Here is a 19,111-nt window from a genome sequence, read left to right as displayed (position 1 = left end):
AGGGAGACTAGGTTACCAGTTTGCTTGGAAGTTGAGCTCTTCCAGGTCCTGCTTGCGGATTCTACTGCTAATTGTGAGCTGTCTCTTCCTCCCAGTCACCATTTTGCACTCTCCACAATTTCCTGAAACGAATGTGTGTGTATTTGTACATGTGGGACGATGGTGACCCCAACCCACGGTCTTTTTCTGGGGTCTGATAGTGGTGAGAAAAAGGATGAAAAGAGGCCATCTGTTGGGGTATCCTGACCATTTATAGTGTCTCACATGGCCCTTCCCCCAACTGGCCAGGCTAGAAAAAATAGCAGTAGCACCTTTGCTTATTAAATGTGTTTATTTAAACAGCATTGTCTCATGCTTAAGGGAAGCAATCTTTTTCCACGATTCATTTTTTTAAAGATACATTCATCAAAGTTGTGACCATTTAAATGTATTTAAATTGCTTAATTAATCTGTGGGAGCTGGGATGAGGGAAATTAGATCATCTTTATTCAGTTGACAGCCCTAGTCATTACCATTTTGATAGGATGGGGATAAACAGGAACAGAAAATAATAAGCAGAACATGCAAGTCAGAGCAGTGGGAATGCCAAGCAACAGGTAACCAAAGGGAGGTGTGCTGTAAGCAAGACCATGTCAAATCACATCCCAGCAAAAGGAGGTCAAGTGTGAAGCAGACATACGCTCCAACAAAGCTCTCTTGTGACATCCCTAGGATATTTACAAAGTTTTCTCTCTCTGAAATTCTCACTGGCTCCTTGTCCTTTTAGCTCACTCTTCCTGAGAGAAAGAGAACCTCTTGATTTCTTGGCAGGCGAGATTTGAAATTGTACAAATCTCCTCAGGGCACCTTGTACTAGAAGAAAGCGTGCCTTTTAAATGCACAGTTTTCTGTCCAGCATGAAAGCAGAAAGACGTTCAAAGATGCCAAAGTCAAAGGCTGGAGAGAGGCCTTTTAATCCCGCCACCAGGTATCTGAAGATAGCTGCAGAGTTTCATTTGTAGGCTGGAAGGTAATGCCATTTCATGCATCATCTGGTTAAAAAATAAATCTGCTGCTGCTCAAGTCCTAACTTCTCTGTCACCTCTTCTTGCAAATGATTTCCAGGCATATATATAGTGCAATTTTAGAATAAAATCTGATTCCAAAGCTTGAAATATTCACCGCTTGACTTCTCCTGTTCTATATTTGCTTGTCAGAAGCAGAATCCTTTTTTGAAAAAATAACCTTGCCTCCTGCACACAAAACTTGCCCCACTATCTTGCATGATACACAATGTCAAAAAAGGCATTTTCAAGGGATAGACAATGTGATTGGTTCTGCTTTCCTAATCCGTCAGATGTACAAAGAAATCAACAAAATTGGTCTCTCTCCCTAGTTGATAGAAGTGTTTGGATGCGCTTGTGGCTTTCTAAAGATAAGCCATAGTGGAAAGATCATATACTTCAATATTTATTAGGTTAAAATACCTACATTTATTTTGCATTAGGTAAGAAACTAGTTATCCAAGGTGTCATTAGTGTCTTAAGAAAGTCCCTTCCAGTGGATCTGATAATGAGCAATATGCAACAGATTATTTTGGGGAAACTTACTTTCATAAACTAGTGCTTTTAAAAACTCTTTTCCCTTGAGTCATACAACTTTCCCTAAGCAAATCACAGAATTCTGGTTCTGAAATACAAATTCACACAGCCTCCTTTCCCCTCCAAGAGGCTGATTTCTTTGCTTTGAATTACCACATTCAAATGCACATCCTTCATTCTGGTGATTACAGTTAATTGCATAGGCTGTGTTTGGACTTAACACTAAGTGACGGCTTAGCATTACATGAATGAACCTAGCCTTCCTCCCAGGATTGCAAATGGACTCCTTCACTCTTTCTCCCATAGGGCCAAGAAGAGGAGTTCAGAAGTTTTTGATCCTGCATTTATTTAACCTCAGTTTGTCATTTCATCCAAATGCTGTCTGCTCGTTTAACTGTGCTCACTAGATGGGATTCGAAGGAGACAGTCAGTTATGGGGGAGTTATTGGTCAGTTATTGGTCAAATTAATACTTGGGATCTAGGTTTTTATGATTCACTGACAGGACACCATAGGAATCAACACAATCAATACCTATGAATTTAACTACTTCAAAACATAGCCATGACTTCATTGTGCAAACAGGCACAAAATAACATCCCTTGTAATAGCCAGGGGGTCATCAACATGGTGCCCATGAGTGCAATGGCTCTTTAGAGCACACACACACCCCAGTCACACACTGCCTCTTAAGGTCATTAGGAGGTGATGATAGTTATCTAGAAAAGAACCCAGAGTTGATGGAAGTTGTGACACTTTCCTATTTCCTTTTTCAGCTCTATGTGCCTGTTAAGGCCCAGATAAATTCTGTTGTATCTGACTTGCTATCCAAATCCTTTGAAAGAGTAAAATGTGTGGGCATACCTTTTCTATTCCTGCCTGTTTGGAAGGGGGACTGATTCAGGGATGGGGTAGAGAAGTGATCAAAGTTTCCTAATGTCTCCACAGTCCTATAGGTTTGGTGACCCCTGCAAGAGTTCCCATCACCTTTCTTGAAAGAAGCAGTCACATGCTTTCTGACACCTGGCTGGATGAGTTTGGAATTCAATCAAACTGACAATTTGGTCCCCTCCACTGGGGGGTGGGGTGGGGACCCTCAGAGAAAAGGTCTGCACAAGATCCCTTCTCTGGGGAAGCCACGTCATCTGAAACATGGATTCCCCACCAACCAGCATAATTTTACCATAATTTTATTTATTTCTCCTAATAGTAGATGGCAGCTATCTGTGATTATCAGAAAGTTGAAGGGATGCCTCTGTAATGGGAAGAAAGAGCTGTATTTCTCTCTCTTTTACACACACACACACACACACACACACACACACACACCTTTCTAAGTACATATCTGCAAAAGTGTTACCTCTTAACAATATGAAACTGATGCCCATTATAAGTAAAGATGTCTATGCACCCATCCTTATCTAGGGGCACCAGGAGTATAAAGAGAGAGAAAAATGACAACCAAAATTAACAATCAAGGTGGGCCTGTATGAAATCAGACGTGGATGACTTCCGTTGTTGATGATCCTGTGCATTGCATAGGACTACAAAGGATTTAATCCACCTGGAACTCTTCCAACCATAAAAAAATTCCTTGGGCCACAGATGACTCATCTAACATCTTGTCATAAAGTGAAATAAACAGTATTATGCATGAATGTCCTAGATGCATTCTTCACCTATATGCAGTTAAGCAAAAGACAGGAAGATTGCTATCAATATGATTCATTTATTTCACCACCCTTTCCTATGGTAAGTTGATAAGAATAGCAAGAACACTGTGGCTCAGCCTGACAACATACTAGAGCAATTGCAATGACTGATTCTAAACACAGCTGAGCATTCAAAACCTCTGGGGCAGAACTGGACTGGATTATACTTAAAAGTGGAGATTGGCATATAATATGGAAAGGAACAGCTAATCTTCTCACTAAAATGAGGTCTTTAGGTAAGGTTTCTTTGTATAGTTTTTTATTGAGATTCTATTGAGAAAGGTCTTTCACAATCATAAGATAGTACTATAAATAAACTACGAAAAGACCCATCTCCCCCCTTTACAGAGGTAAACAGAATCCAGATCCCACACTGCAAGACAAAGTACACTATAACGTAAGACAGTACAATATAAAATACAACAATTACAACAAACCTAATAAGTTGTTTGAATAGTTAGCTGTTGTCTTCCCCTTCTGTTACCTTTCTACAATATGCAGGTTTTCTTCCTGGCAAATACGGAAGGATCTAAAAAATCACCCTAGGCTTCAGAGTGTCCACAACCATTTTATATATTGTTATGACCATCCAACCATGCTCCTGCCAACTAAGGAACTAAGGTACTCTGACCACCTTCCTAAGGTCATAAGAATTAGGCCAAAGATGCAACCTAGTCCACCATCCTGTTCTCAAAGTAGCTAACCTATAGGAAGCCCACAAGCAGAACATGAGAGCAAACGCATGCTCTCATCCATTCTAATTTCTAGCAACTGATATTCAGAAGCCTACTGTATCTGACATGGGAGGTAATACATAGTCATCATGGCTAGTAGCCACTTATCCTCCATGAACTCTCTTTAAAGGCATGCAAGTTGGTGGCCTTTACCGCATCTTCTGATTGCAAATTCCATCCGTTAACTATGCATGAAAGACCTTGTGTCAAGAGCTTGTCTAGGATGTAGGACATTCCTGAAAATATCAGTAGGGTGAAGCATTATCTCAGAGTGTAGAGTTTAGGAAGTCAAGAATATGAATTTGAATTTGGTCCCAATATACAGCCCCATCTACAATGGAGTCACCAACCACAGCCATACTGTAGTTTGTCCTTTTTAGATTCTAACATTGTAAACATCAAGTTTCCTTTAGTTCCTATTTCTAGCCTAGTGAGTGTCAGTGAACAGCTCCATTTCCCAACAGAAAAAGGCACTGCGTGTGCATTTTAAACTTTGTAGGCTGTTTCGTGATGATGTTTTGTTCCGATTCAGAAGAAAATGCTTGTGACTATTTCTGAAGCAACATTCTTCTGCACTTTCTAAGCTCAGCATATCACAAGCATTAGTCAGTTCTGCACTTTATTATTCCATTTCATGGTGAAATGCTGTGACAGTATCTCATTAGCTGAAGTGGGGAAAATAGACTTTAAAAATAAACCCTGCACCCAATAAGGATCTGTATCTACTACCTCAGGTTGTGTCATTCTGAGCAATGAGTGATAGGAGAGATGCAGGCAGTGGAGGAGACAAATTTCTTTACATTAAATTAGAGATCATCAGGCAAAGATAACATGCTCTCTGGTTATGATTTATGGCTGTCAGAACTAATGCTATTGTCAGAAATACAAATGGGAAATCTCTGCATAATTAAAAAGAAAAAGCCAAATGTTCCTGACTTTCATCTTGCACTGTGTGAACTTTAAGAAGCAGTGCTGTTTAAGAACTTGAAGCCACTAGTGTACTCTTATCTCTGCATTGTGTTAAAAATGAGGCAAACAGATATAGTACATTATGGAACTGGCTTAACAGCATTTTGTATGACCTGCATCCACTTAACACAGAGAAAGTAGATTCTATGCGGATATAGAAAACATTTCTTAAATAAACCTCAGTATCTATTTATACATTTTATTTATCTGCATTTCACAGCCTATTTGTACATGTCTGTAAATCCACAGCATATGTAGACGCAGTATTTGGAAAAAGAAAAAGAAAAAAGAAAAGAACAGAACAGAAGAAAAACAATTGAGAACACAGTTTCCCAGGGCTTACCGTCCCTTCCCCCAGTACAGTTTATTGTTGGAAGCTGATTTCTTCCAAAAGCTTATTAATATGATGGTGTAAGAACATGGCAGCCCATGCTGGCTCCAACCAATGGTAAGCCATTCATGTGAAGTCTTGATAGCCACTCAGAACCACAGATTTTTAAGTGGTTGAAACTGTGAAATACCTTTATTAGTGGAGTACTATTTTACTCACAAAATTCTGCTTGCTTCTGACTATTCTCCAGTGCACCAACAGGATCATAAGGGTGCTAAGCAAACCCATGTTCTTGAACCACACACCATGTGACATTAGTAGTAGTAGTTCCCTCTGAGCCACAGAACAGAAGCAGAAGGGCTGCATGCTCCCTGCTCATCTTCTGCAAAAGGTTGTCCGACAGAGTCACCAAGGCCAATTCTGCCCCCAAACTGGACCTGAACCCGGGTTGAAATTAGTAGAACTCTCCTCTCCCTTCACCTCATACCACCTCACAGCAATAGCAATAAAGGGAGAGACAGATTTTTTTACCCAGCTGTGCTGCCAAATACACCAGTTCTTTCCAAGGATATCAGGACAAAAGGAATGAGGAGGTGGAAGGGGAACCAAAACAGTTTTATTAACAAATAAACAGCAGGCATGCAAAGCATAAAATAAAACATACCTGACAGGGGCTACCCAATCTCCCCTTCAGCTGCCCGGAGCCCCAGGTAGAACAGCAGGAGAAAGACCCCGACCGTTGGTCTCCCAGCATCAGGTCCTTTGATCTGGGTAGAAGCTCTCTGGGCCCCTCCCACCTATCGCTTTTATAGCCTGCCTTGATGTAATCAAGTGCACCTGGCATTACTTATGATTAGCCCAGGACCCTGAGATGGAATTAATACAGAGTGGCTGAGAGTCTCCCACTACCTGCAGGCTGGCATCCAGCCAGCACTTGCAACACAGAAGAACCCAAGAAACTCCTGACAGGTGTGTGAAACACAAGAATCCAGCAGACCTCAAACTGGGGATGTTAAAGGGAAAGGGACATGCCACCTAACTCCTTGAAATACAGTTGTCTTCTGCATTTCCACTACACCACCCTGTTACTATGTTAGAGAACACTCAGCAAGCCTATTCCTCATGCCAGGCCCTGCTGCCAGGATATCACTTACTCCATTAAGCAAGTTTCTTTCTTCCACATTAAATAGAAGGCCCTACTTTCATTCACAGAGGATATCCTGTTAGATTATTACACTGCAAAATTTTCTGTTTTTCTTAGCCAAATGGTGAATCTGGACCTCATTCACCCTCATTCATCATACAAAGGCCCTGGCCCTTCTGCAAGACTGCCCCCCCCCCAAGGCTGAACCACTGTAGCACCTGCAGTGAGGAGAGAGCTTTGTGGGGCAGGATGAGACAACTGACTTGAGTCCCTTAATGAGGCAGCTGTGTAGGTTCTTGCAATGACTGGAAGATTCTGAGTTATCACAAACATCCGTGGACCCAAAACCTCACAAGACCCATGATTTATCACACATGGCTTGTAATAGCTTTGATTTATTTAGAGAAAAATAATGAGAAACTGGTATTGTTTTATACATTGCCTTGTTTCATGCCCCATGTCGATTGAACTGATGGAATCTTTCATTTATTATCTCCCCAAATAAGACCTAACACAGGAAAGGTTTTGTCTGGCACCTTTTAAAACAGTGTGTTGTGCATTCATCAAGAGACCCAACTGGAACAAAATTGCTAATGGGAATGAAATTTACAAAGCAGAAGCGAAATTAAGAAGCCCTTAATTTCACTGACTACCCTTTCACAGTGGAAACTGAGAGGTGGTTAATCACACAGCAAGAGTAGTTGAACTAACTGGAAAGCACCCCCAAAAAGGTGCAATCGGAAATTCTCATTTTACATAGAAAAAACACACCTTTATAATGCAACCGTAATCCAAAGTGGGCAATGGTTGCTCTCTTCTTCACTGTGATCTCGTCTTTACGGATACTGTTCCCATATTCCCGGACTATTTCACACCACATAAGTTGACTAGAAAATACCCACTTCAATAACATGACCTATGCATATGACCTTGCCATCATGCAACCCTATTAAAATGTATTTCATGATGTCTGACTTCATGAAGCCATCTGTTCCCCGTTTTGTAGTGCAAGTCAGAAAAACGTCAGCAACAAGATTTGATCTATAGATTTGGATTTGATCTATGCCAGTGGTTCCCCCAACTATTTTTTCCTCTCAAACAACTTGAAGATTGCTGAAGTATTGGTGGACCGCACAGGCATTACAATAAATACAATGCAATATAGGGAATAAAAGATAAAAGAAGCAATAAAAAGGTCCATCTGAATATTCAGTGCAATGAATGTGCCCCATCTTCAAGCACAAATGCCGAGGAACACTGCATTGGATTTAATGCACTATTCTGTTGTTGTGACCTGCTCTGCGACCTTAGGATGAAGTGTGGTTTAATAGTAATAGTAATAGTAATAGTAATAGTAATAGGCTAGTGTTGCTTTAGCACAATTCCTAGCATTAAGAGCAGTCTGTGCGCTTCATGGCTTGAAATTGATTTGGTTATTAAATCTGCTTATATGTTAGAGTGATTAGGTAAAGGTAAAGGGACCCCTGACCATTAGGTCCAGTCGTGGCCGACTCTGGGGTTGCGGCACTCATCTCGCTTTATTGGCTGATGGAGCCAGCGTACAGCTTCCGGGTCATGTGGCCAGTATGACTAAGCCGCTTCTGGCAAACCAGAGCAGTGCACGGAAATGCAATTTACCTTCCCGCCAGAGCGGTACCTATTTATCTACTTGCACTTTGATGTGCTCCCAAACTGCTAGGTTGGCAGGAGCAGGGACCAAGCAACGGGAGCTCACCCCATCGTGGGGATTCGAACCACTGACATTCTGATCGGCAAGTCCTAGGCTCTGTGGTTTAACCCACAGTGCCACCCGCGTCCCTTTTGTTAGAGTGATTACTGCCTGATAATTAAGGGTACAAGTCAGTTAGAAAATAAGCCATTTCAGACCCATTTATTTCAATGGGAGAGATTTAAGCAGGCATGTTAATACTACAATGGAAATCAATGGAGCTTAGGCTTGATTTCACTCTAATACTTAAGCCAAAATTCTTATTTCTTCAATTTTACATTGCATGTACAAGTAAAACTTTTATTATTATTTTCGCAGTCAAGCAGTATACGATAATTGAACAAAACATCTGTGACTTTCTTTAGAGACAGAATCTGTTTAATAAATATGACTGTAAAAGCAATAAACAATAGCAATTATACATTACACTACATAGTATCCAACCAAAAGGGGGGGATTACATCAAAAAGTCATTTCAAAATTAGCAGTAGATCCAATGCTATAAGAGAGAAAAAAAACATTCAAATTGACCTATAAAAATAACTTGGCTAACATTGGACTTCCATGGCCTATTAGAATTGTGAGGGTTACTATACAGTGGACATTGACTACTTTCCCAGCCACCCAAGAGTTACAGCTATAGACACATGAGTGATGCCATATCTTGTAGCAAAAGGTGCAGAGGAATTTGAGAAACCATCAGCAGCAGACATAAATCATTTAAAAGTTCCCAGTTTTTCTTCAAATGTGTTCATTTGGGACTAAGATTCAACTTCTGAGGTGAATATATATCTATGTGCAGGGCAGCCCTCAGTTACATCCCTGACATCTTTTTTCACTTAGTCACCTCGTTGACATGTCTTAGCATTATGGCTTGCTGAGCTCCAAGCAAAAATCTTGAAGTTTTTCCAGAGAAGCAACTGTTGGTGCTTACCAAGGGAGATGGTCATATGCAAGTTCTGACCATTATTATGTCTCTGTGTTCTTGTTAGTAGTAACACTCGGCTTTATTCTAAGGGGCTACAGATGAGAAAGTGACTATATAAATTTATATTGCACTTCCTTGTGGCAAGATCCCACATGGCTCATCTGCATTCATCAGGTGTATACTAAAAGCACGTGGCATGGCCAAACTCAATGGTTGCTCGGGTAGGAAAGGCCTAAAACCCAGCAACATGGGATCTTGCCATGTGGAAACAAGGACCCAGTCTGGCCCAAATCTACTCAAAGAGGTGCAAACTTGTGATCTGAAGCAGAGCATTCATATGAGAAACCACAAATGTATGGTGGGGGTGTGGGGGTGGCAACTCACTTTTCATTCTCCCACCCATGCCAAAATGATTGTGTGAATTGGTCTATAAACAATTTAAGTCAAGGTACTTATATTCAAGTTGATTTGACCCCACTAAATCAAACAGAAATTCACATTCTGATCCTAAATATATGTATAGCTGTTTGAATACATCTAATGGCCTGTGCTGCAGCAGTTACATCAGCACCCTGTCATCTAGATTAAATACCTATCAGATTAAATCTCATTGGAGCAGGTTGCTTATAAATATGGCTATGGTTTGCACATATGCAAATGATGGTTTATAATATTCAATAAGCTCCACAGAAGACAAAAGGTGAGCCATATTTTAAGATAAGGCACAGGTGAGCCATACCTGTGTCTGCTGCAGTAATCACAATACACAAAGAGCAACAGGCTGAATAATAATAACCGTAAACATTTTCTTGGTATTTTCCTAACATAACTTTTCTTTTCTATTTTTACCTGCTTACAAGAAGAAACAATAAGAAAGCATAAGGATTGTGTTATACAGAAACTCACAAGAAGAAGCAATAGGAAAAGATAAGAAAAGATGAACTGTATTAATATTGGAATTAGTTTCATAGGTACTGTACATATGAACTGTATATGTTGCACATACTGGGCTAGACCTTTACGTTAGGAAATAACCAATAAAATGTTTATGGTTATTATTATTGAGCATGTTGAGCTTTGTGTATTGTGATTACTCTGTAGGGTACTGGCTCCCCCTCCCCCAATGCCCACAAGTGTCATAGCTTAATAAATGGTAGGCTGGCCAGCAACACCAGCACAACAGGACTGAAATGCAGCAATGTATTTGTATAGGGCTTTGTGCTCTACCTCCCCATCCTCTCTCTTTGCTGGAACTGAAGGTTGAAATTCAACTAGCATCAGCGTTATCTGATTTCAATGATTTTTAGGTTTCATTTTTTAAAGTCCTGCTATGTAATGAAGTGGTGGAAGAATGCATTGTAGGATCCTTATGGATCAGCCTATTAGTTTTTTGCAGCAGAGCAGGAATTGTGTGTGTGTGTGTGTGTGTGTGTGTGTGTGTGTTTTAAAAACAGCAGTTGGTTATAATACTTTTGTCATTATCAAGACGTTCACATATTTCAGTACTCATTCTGAAATCCATAATCTCACAGTGCACACTTAACAATTTTAAGCTATAAGAGTTCAAGCATTTGAACTGTTGAATTTTTGATGGAGTCAGAAGAACCTGCACACACAATTCATTATTTGATTCAATTTAAGCAGTCCCCCAATTAGCTGCAGACTGAATAAAGATTGCCGAAAGAGATGAAAAGGGAACCAGTCTTAGGTATGATCTGCAGCAGCCTTCCTCAGCCTCAACAGAGGTTTCAGACTCTAATTTCCATCATCCCTGACCAGTGGCCGGGGGTGATAGAAGCTGTTTGCCGAAACCTCTGGATAGCACCAGCTTGGGAAAGGCTGCTTTACAGAAATCAGTGTGAACATCTGGAAGTAACTTGAATTGACTGGATTACTGACGTGGATATTAGCTGTTAGTACAAACTGGTTTCAGATGCCTGAAAAAGATTCCATCATTGCATACAGTCACATAGAAGCCTTTGAATACCAGTGTTTGAAGGCCTCAGTTCTAATACGAAGTGGCTAGTCGTTATACCCTAACTTTATTTCCCTAATTAAAAGGAATGGCCAAAAAAATGATCCAATCCAGAGTTGTAATATGGAGCTCCCAAAATTAATTTGATACCACTGTGATAGAATTGTAGAGTTGGAAGGGACCCCAAGGATCATCTAGTCCAATACATCCTGCAATGGAGAAATCTACATGTGTACGGTACATTCAGGAGAACTGGAGATCATGGGAACTGTACTTCCCATTATGGCCAACTTTGTACTCCCCTAATGTGTGTGAACATAAAATATATTTGAAAGCCTGCAGCCCTCGAGTTGTAAATTGCCTTATCCAGATTATTACTGGGCATCAGCACCAGTAGGTCATTGGGGAGGCAGTGCTCCAATCTGGACTTATTGGACTGTAATCAATATTGCACCAGCAGTGTTCCACTTATGCAGTGGGACTCTCATCTTCTTATGTGCCCCCAAAATCTGCTCCAGGGCACCCCCCAATTCTCTGGGGAATATTGAGGGTGCATGGGGGTTGGAGAGGAGAGGATGGAGGAGAGGGAGTGTTGTACAAGTGGGAGACTGGGGAATGAGTGATACAAATTCAAGATCAATAGGCCACATCTGATGGACTAAATCTAGCTCCTGAAATAATTTCAGTTTAATTTGTAACACTTGTAGCTGGACCTACTTGTGATGAGTCCCTGGTGATGTGAACAGAGCAGAGCAATGACAATGATTAATCTGAGTTCTAACATCTTTGAAACTGATAGGAGGACATGTCTTGTTCATTAAGATGAAGAGTAGGGCATATAGCATGAAGATAAGAAAGGCTCATTGCTTTATCTTTGGTAACAGATGTACCATTATCCAGCCATAGGACGGGGCAAGAAATATTATTTGAGTGGACCTTATATATACCTTGATGTCTTTTACATCCTCAGCTTGTGGGACTCCCTAAGAGCACATTGTAAGAGATTATTGTACTATGTGCAGCTCTAGCACTCGCACCAGGAGTTGCAAAACTATTACGTCCTCTGCAAGCTAAAAGTGTGTTTTTTGTTTTTTAAAAGGATTTGTGCTCATGATCTATACACTAATTGCTCGATCTGTTAGGCCAGATGGAACAATGGAGCAAAATAAATGTTTGTGTACAGTATGGGAAATACTGTATGCCTGCCACAAATTGCACTCAGCTTTCTTCAAAACTATTGCTGTCAGAATAGAATAGTCAGAATGCTGGGGAAAAAAACACATGAAGGAACTGATGCAGATGCTAAGCAGGACTGAATCAATTTGGACTGGATAGCACCATTCCTTTTTCATTCTTGATTGCAATGGGTATGTGCAGAATGTAACTAACAACAATCAGAGAGTGAAATGTATTTTATGGTTAGATCCTTCAAAGGTCAGTCTTGGAGTAGCTAGTTCTTTATCCCATATGATATGGATGGGAAAACTGTGACTCTCTAGGTGAACTCCAGCTCCCACCATCCTCTATTGCCTGCTCTGCTGGCTAGAGCTGATGGGAGCTGAAGTCCAGGAACATCTGGGCAGCCACACTGCACTAGACAGGCATGAATGAAGGGACAACATATGTTTAGGAAAGAATTTGATTCTGCCAGTGAAAGGAACTTGAGCTGCGTCTGGACCTTGAACTGTATCTGAACAAGCTAAAAACAGCTTTAGACAAAGGAACATCACAAGACAAAAAGTAAAAGTCCAAACAGAGACATCTGAAAAACATAAACAACCCCCCTAAGAACATTGTGATGCCATCAAACTCTAGTGCAGATTTTTTGTGAGTATTTGACACTGCATTCCTATGCATGTCTACTCAGTAGAAAGCCTCATTGAGTTCAGTGAGGCTTACTTCTAAGTCCGTGTGTATAGGATTGCAGGTGCAGGAATGTAGGCTGGAGTGGCAAATCCACCTACAATCTTGCAGTGCTAAAAGCATAAGTTATACCGAAAGTCAGGAACTTCCACCCCCTCCCACAAAGACCCCATGCACGTTCTTGGCCTATATTCATTATGAATCACTTACAAATTAAACCTTGATTAGAAAAGAAGAGAGAAGAGGATTAAGAGGAAGTGTTTTTTTCCCTCCCTCTTTTACTCCATTAAAATAGAGCACCTGTACACTGCAGTTCCCAATATGTTATCCAAATGACATCCACATGCACAGGCTTAAAGCTAAAAACCCCTTTGTCGTCAGAAGAATCAAAAAGTCCAAAAGCAGTGATTGGTTTCCTTTTTTTCTTTTTATACATATATATATATATATCAGGGTGAAGGGGACAGAGATAGACCGGTGTCCTTGTTTCAAACATTTATACAGGTAGGGATTTCTTTTGTGCTTTGTGTCTCAGCAACTGTGGAAATACTTCCTGCGGCAGAGAAAAACAACAACAAAAGGAGAGTTAGCAAAGCGAGTGGGAGCAGAAAGTCTCTCAATATCATGCCAATTGTCTTTGGATTTAATTGTTTCTTCCTAACACACCATGCACCCAGAATATCTGCTTGTCATTTAGAAGGCAGACTGTAATGTCTTGTTCCGTACTAATGAATATGACTTAACCATGTCAAATTATGGAGTGGCAGATGAGGGAGAGGAGGAAGGGGACTAGCTGTGTTCCTCTGAGAAGCAGCACAATGTTTTTAATGGCATTTGAAACGAAATACAAGGTGTCAGAGATCTGACAATCTGCCGGTGCATTTGTCTTTGTGCAGAGTGTGTTCCCACCCAGTGACTGTCAGATGTGAACTGAATCAGTTTTCATATCCAGTGGTTAATTTTTAAAGAAAGAGACCAGAGGCTCTCATTCTGCATTGAAGCAGTACCTTCTGCCATAAAACTCCTTATCTATGGGAATATCCAAAGCCCTCCAGCAGAACCGGTTGTCATGAAAGAGAAATGGGGAGGGCTATGCACTAAGGATAGTGCTAACTTTCTGTCCCTCCAAGTTTTCTTGGCTACCCACAGAAACATTACCAAATGGAGAATGTCTTATCCATCCTCCATAAGGATATGTCAAACTATGTTGGCAGCACCTGTTGGCTTTATTTATTTGACAAAATTATATTTTACCTAATCTGTCCACAAGGGGCACTTAACTGAAGCCTTGTGTAAAACGAGCAACTTCAGATGACCAGCTAGAATCCTAACAAAGCCAAATAGATTCTGTGACATCTTCTCCCCCAGATTAAGAAAATCGTTCCTCTGTCTGAGTGGAGATGTTCATTTACATCTAATGATTCACTAAGAAGCAACCTTAATCCCAGACAGGTTGAGATTGGCTGTGATAACTCAGTGTGGAGCAAGAGACAACCCTCACATGCTTAAGAGATGCACTCTAGCTCTTTTTAGTTGTCAGTGTCCAAAGCTGAGCCTGGCATCATGAAATGCTCTCAGGCTGAGCCTTGGTAAGCACTGGCTCATATTAAGCCAAGGCTAGATCCAAAATAGGGTTGCCAGATATCCATGATTGCTTTGGACATGGAAGAACTGCCTGCTTTGTGCAGTGTCCTCATAGTTGAGCCTTGTGACTGGCAGCTCTGAAAGGACTCCATCTGCCCACTCGCTTCTCCATACTGACGCTTTGGTATTTGCCCTCGGCAGACAGCCCCCCCCCAGCCCCCCTTCCACTCTGCTGACCGCCAGTCTACTAATCAGCAGGTCAGCAACCCAGCGCACCTGCGCCTGACGAGCGCTCCTCATACATCTGACCGCCAGCATGCTCATCAGTAGGGCAACAGTCTATGCACTGTCTGGTCCTGGACTCTGGGCAGTCCTTGGCTGTCTGCTCACGCTCGTTGGTTGGTGTCCAGGATGTCCAGGAATTTTTCCTCCCAATAGCCTCTTGTGTACAAGAATTGGTCTTTGGAAATCTGGCAACCCTACAAATAACCCCAGCTAGAATCAGTTAGATTAATTAAAAGCACAGTACCACAAGGTCAAGGAGAGGGGGAGGCAGGGAAGCTGATTAAGAATAAAAACCACACAATTATAATAACAGAACATATTTTGCATGCATTTAATCACCAACTGTGTACTTATAAATAATCTTCTATTTACAGAATTGTCAAAATCTGCCTCTTTCCTTGCTGCTGGCAGGTTTTGCTCTGTTCTTTACTCCTTATGATCCATTTAAAAAGTCATTTTCTGGATAGATTATTCCACCTCTACCTTCTCATGACTTACATTCCATACCTTTATAATTCTTCAAGTTTGAGTGCTGAAGGCCAAGAAAGCCAAATGTACTGTTCAAGGGGATATGTCAACCCAGACTTAAACTACTGCTTAGAGTCCCTTTTCTAACAATGTAGAACTTGTAATTTAGGTATTGGAATATAACTGAAGTCAGGTGATTCACACTTGCTGATGGAGGTGATGGACTGAACCCAAACGGTCACTCTTGCTAGGTCATTGTTTGATACTAAGGTTGAATTCAGGCATGGGGAATATTGCATTAGTTTTCCTGGTTATAATGCTAAGATGTCTGTCTTGGTTTTCAACAGTCCTTTTACACCACATCGCCTGTTGTGAGATGGAACTGTGGCTTTTTTATTGATATACCAACATGTCCTGCTAAATTTAATTCATGCCAGTGGGCATGGCATGACTCAAGAGTAGACATCATTAGATATGGTGCCACCCTTTATGTTCTTATCTGCTTCTGTTCCTTCATGAGTCGCCCATGACTTTGATGGGAAATAACTGCACTCCAGCATACCACACCAAATTTCATTTCACAATTCTCTGGGTTAACGTGGTCACAAATGTATTTTTCTGGAGGCAATTAACACAGAAATGAGTGCTAAATCTCAACAAGATTCAGCTAGATTTCCAGAAGGGGTTTTTGAGTATGAAAGGAAACATGGAAATTATCAAGTAAGAAAATGTCAGGAAAATAGAATCAAGTGTTGTGTGAATGCAGCCTAATTCTGTTGAGCAGAATTTCTTTCCCTCTGACCACACATTTTCTTCTTCAGCCCCAGCCAGCATGGTCAGGGAAGAGGCAAGCTGTAGTCCAACAATATCTGGAAGACCACTGGTTTGCCACCCCAACTTCAGCTCCCCGTCTCCTCAAAAATCATTTCCGTCTGTTAGTTAGGTAGACTTCTCAGAAACCAGACCATGCTTAGCCTGACCTAACTGCATCCACAGTCCCTGCCATTCTTCTCTTTCTCATTTCCTTTTGTATAGTCTCTTGAGATGCAGCTCTATGTGTAATAAGATTGCTCTTATTCATGTGCTTTTTCTCTTACAGTTCTTCCACGTATGCACTCTCTCTGCAAGACTCCTGCTGTTATTTCTTTTGAGTGGCTTCGTGTTTTCTCATTCAATTGGCCATGAAGACTTTGGCAGCAAAGTTGGCTTTATGCTTTCCCCTTGCTCATCATCTCTTTGTCTTCTCATTCCTTTCCTTCATTTAATATTAATGCTATTTCCCTTTTCTTTCCTATGAATTGTTGTTCGGTTGCTGTCCATCTGCTACTCAATTCCCTTTCTTTTCTATTGCATTTTGACTAATGGTTAATTTTTCTCCCTGGATCCCATTTTTATCTTAGCATTTGTATTGATTCTCCCAGCTGCTTCATATCTCCTCTCATTCCTGTCAGAACATTTCTGCCACTCTTGGGTCAAATATTCGTGGCATTTTGCTGCTCACGTTCTGATGTTCCGATGCCCAGTTCATGATTTTCTGAGTTTTTCTCATTGTTTTGCTCATCAATGTATTAATTTTATTCTCTTCAGAATTCAGTTCAAGAATTTATTTTGCTGTGCTTTTGAATCCATGAACCCTAGAGCTTTAAAAGTGGCTTATGAATCAACAAAGAGTTGGATGGGACTGTGATAATGAGAGGGGTGGAAGAAAATGCCCCATGATGAATGTAAATATGTGTTCATGCATTTGTGAAAACAGGTTCACTGAGTTACAGCAAGATTTTTCTCAATGGTCCCCCATCCCCATGAAAGATGTTGATATGAAAAGGACAAGATAGCTCTGGTATATATTAGCACTGACATTAATAGCTATACAGACACACACCCAACTGAAAGTGGGCATAGCACTACAAACCTAACTGTGATTTGAAATAATCAGGATTTGCTTGGAGTTTGGAGCCAATATTTCAGGCTGCAATGGAGATTTATAAAGCTCTCCCAAGTTCTCTGGAACTCATGTAACTCCCCTGATAGAACATTTGTATATGAAAGTAAATGAGAATTTCTGTTAGTTTTATAGTGCATTTTTTACCATTTTAAAGTTATGTTGGTATGATTGAGCTGTAATTTAAAAACTATTATGTGAACTCTGTGCTTATTACATTTGTATCAATGAAAATGATGCAAAAAAATTTTTTGCTCTGTTTGCTCTTGTGCAGCTGAACATATAAGGTTCTATGGTGTGGTGGTTAGAATATCATGCTAGGACCTAGGAAACCATGGTTCGAATCCCCACTTGGCCACGAAGCTCCCTGGGTCACCTTGGGCCAGTCGCTGCCTTTCAGCCTAACTTACCTCTCAGGGTTATGTGAGGACAAAATGAGGAGGTACAGTGGTACCTCGTGTTACGTACTTAATCCATTCCGGAGGGCCATTCTTAAGCCGAAACTGCTCGTAACATGAGGCGTGCTTTCACTAATGGCACTGCCACGCTGCAGGAGTGCAATTTCCACTCACATCCTAGGGCAAAGTTCTCAACAAGGGGCATCTATTTCCAGGTTAGCAGAGCACGTAACTCAAAGCATTCATAAGGGGGACAGAACGTAACACGAGGTACCACTGTATGCCACTTTGAGCTCCTTGAAGGAAAGATGGGATAGAACTGTAATTGTTGTTGTTGCTGTTGATGATGATGATGTTTGAATGGCATTCTGCTCATGCAAGAAGACTTCCCCTTCCTCTCCTCTCCCAGCATGCCCACAAAAGCATCAATTTGGGTGTGGGGAGGAGTCCCTCAATCACATGAATCAAATTTTTGAGGGTGTGCAGGCAGCTGCAGGGAAGAAGAGAGGATGGAGATGTTTCCTTGTGCAAGCAGAAGTCTGTTGCATTGGCATAAAGCAATGAGGAAACTTATCCTACTTTATATCTGAGTATTAAAGCACAAGATCGGCATCAACTGAAAAATGGATAACCTTGCTATCCACTGATTCTGTTGTCCTTCTCTTATGTGGTTTTGTGGTCATCCCAGAAGGAAAGGGTTGGCTTTGTTGTCAAAAGTGCATTCCTGCCAGAACCCCAACCCTCATAGTTCATTGCATAGAATACAAAAGAAAATAAATGGGGGAAAGTAAAGCTGTAGCATTTCAATTTAAAACAGCCCAAGTTCATTGAAGGCAATGGCATTATTCCATTAAATTCAGCTACTGCATTTTAAATGATTTGTGCATCGTACAGAATGGCATTTAAAAACACCTTTTTATTTGGATATCCACAACAATTGTACCATCAGGTAATGATAAAACCAGGCAGAAATGAACTTTGCATCTTGCAACACATTTTAATTATGAAGACTTTGAGAAAACCAAGATTTCTAAAATGTAGCATTTTCAAGTTATTCATAGAATCATTTGACTGAAAAGGAAACAGAGGTCATCAAGTTTAAATCCCTGCACTGAGGGACTGTTACATATTTTAACATTGTCCAACAAAATATATATAATCTAGATTATAGAGTGTAGAGGAAAGACAGAGAGAGTTTGAGAGAGGAAAGAAAGAAAGAAAGAAAGAAAGAAAGAAAGGGCAGATAACTATCATGCTCAAATTGTCTATCAGGCAGGAATAGTAAATCAAAACTAGGATGCTCAATCCAGAAAGCCAAATAATATTTAAGAATGAGAGGAATGCAATTGAGTAAAAAAGGTAATCAGGTGGTGAATAGCAACCACAATTTTCCAAGTCACAATGTACAGCCCCTTGGGAAGGGGCTGCACCACGAGCTTTGTGTGCACAAGGTCCCAGGTTCAATCCCTG

At 40.8% G+C, this 19,111-nt stretch overlaps 1 protein-coding gene across 8 annotated transcripts in view; it reads right to left on the bottom strand.

Moving 5' to 3' along the window:
* SORCS1 (sortilin related VPS10 domain containing receptor 1) overlaps positions 1 to 19,111 on the bottom strand; it is a 435,672-nt gene that overhangs the window by 46,515 nt on the left and 370,046 nt on the right. For 3 of the 8 annotated variants that reach the window (XM_083741538.1, XM_083741540.1, XM_083741543.1), the window contains 2 exons: positions 14,825 to 15,027; positions 8,555 to 13,517 (listed from right to left, as the gene is read on the bottom strand). The exons of 1 other annotated variant lie outside the window; for it this stretch is intronic. In XM_083741538.1, the coding sequence (XP_083597664.1) occupies positions 14,888 to 15,027 (140 nt within the window). In that variant the 3' untranslated portion in view covers positions 8,555 to 13,517; positions 14,825 to 14,887. Of the gene's footprint in view, positions 1 to 8,554; positions 13,518 to 14,824; positions 15,028 to 18,545; positions 18,713 to 19,111 lie in introns of those variants that run through there. 4 more of the 8 variants (XM_083741541.1, XM_083741544.1, XM_083741545.1 and 1 more) reach the window with 2 other exon arrangements.

The sequence above is a fragment of the Podarcis gaigeae genome (genome assembly GCF_964106915.1).
Source record: "Podarcis gaigeae genome assembly, chromosome: 5".
NCBI classification, from domain to species: domain Eukaryota; kingdom Metazoa; phylum Chordata; class Lepidosauria; order Squamata; family Lacertidae; genus Podarcis; species Podarcis gaigeae.
Note: the sequence above shows the minus strand (reverse complement) of the source record. Positions and strands in the feature narration are given on the sequence as shown.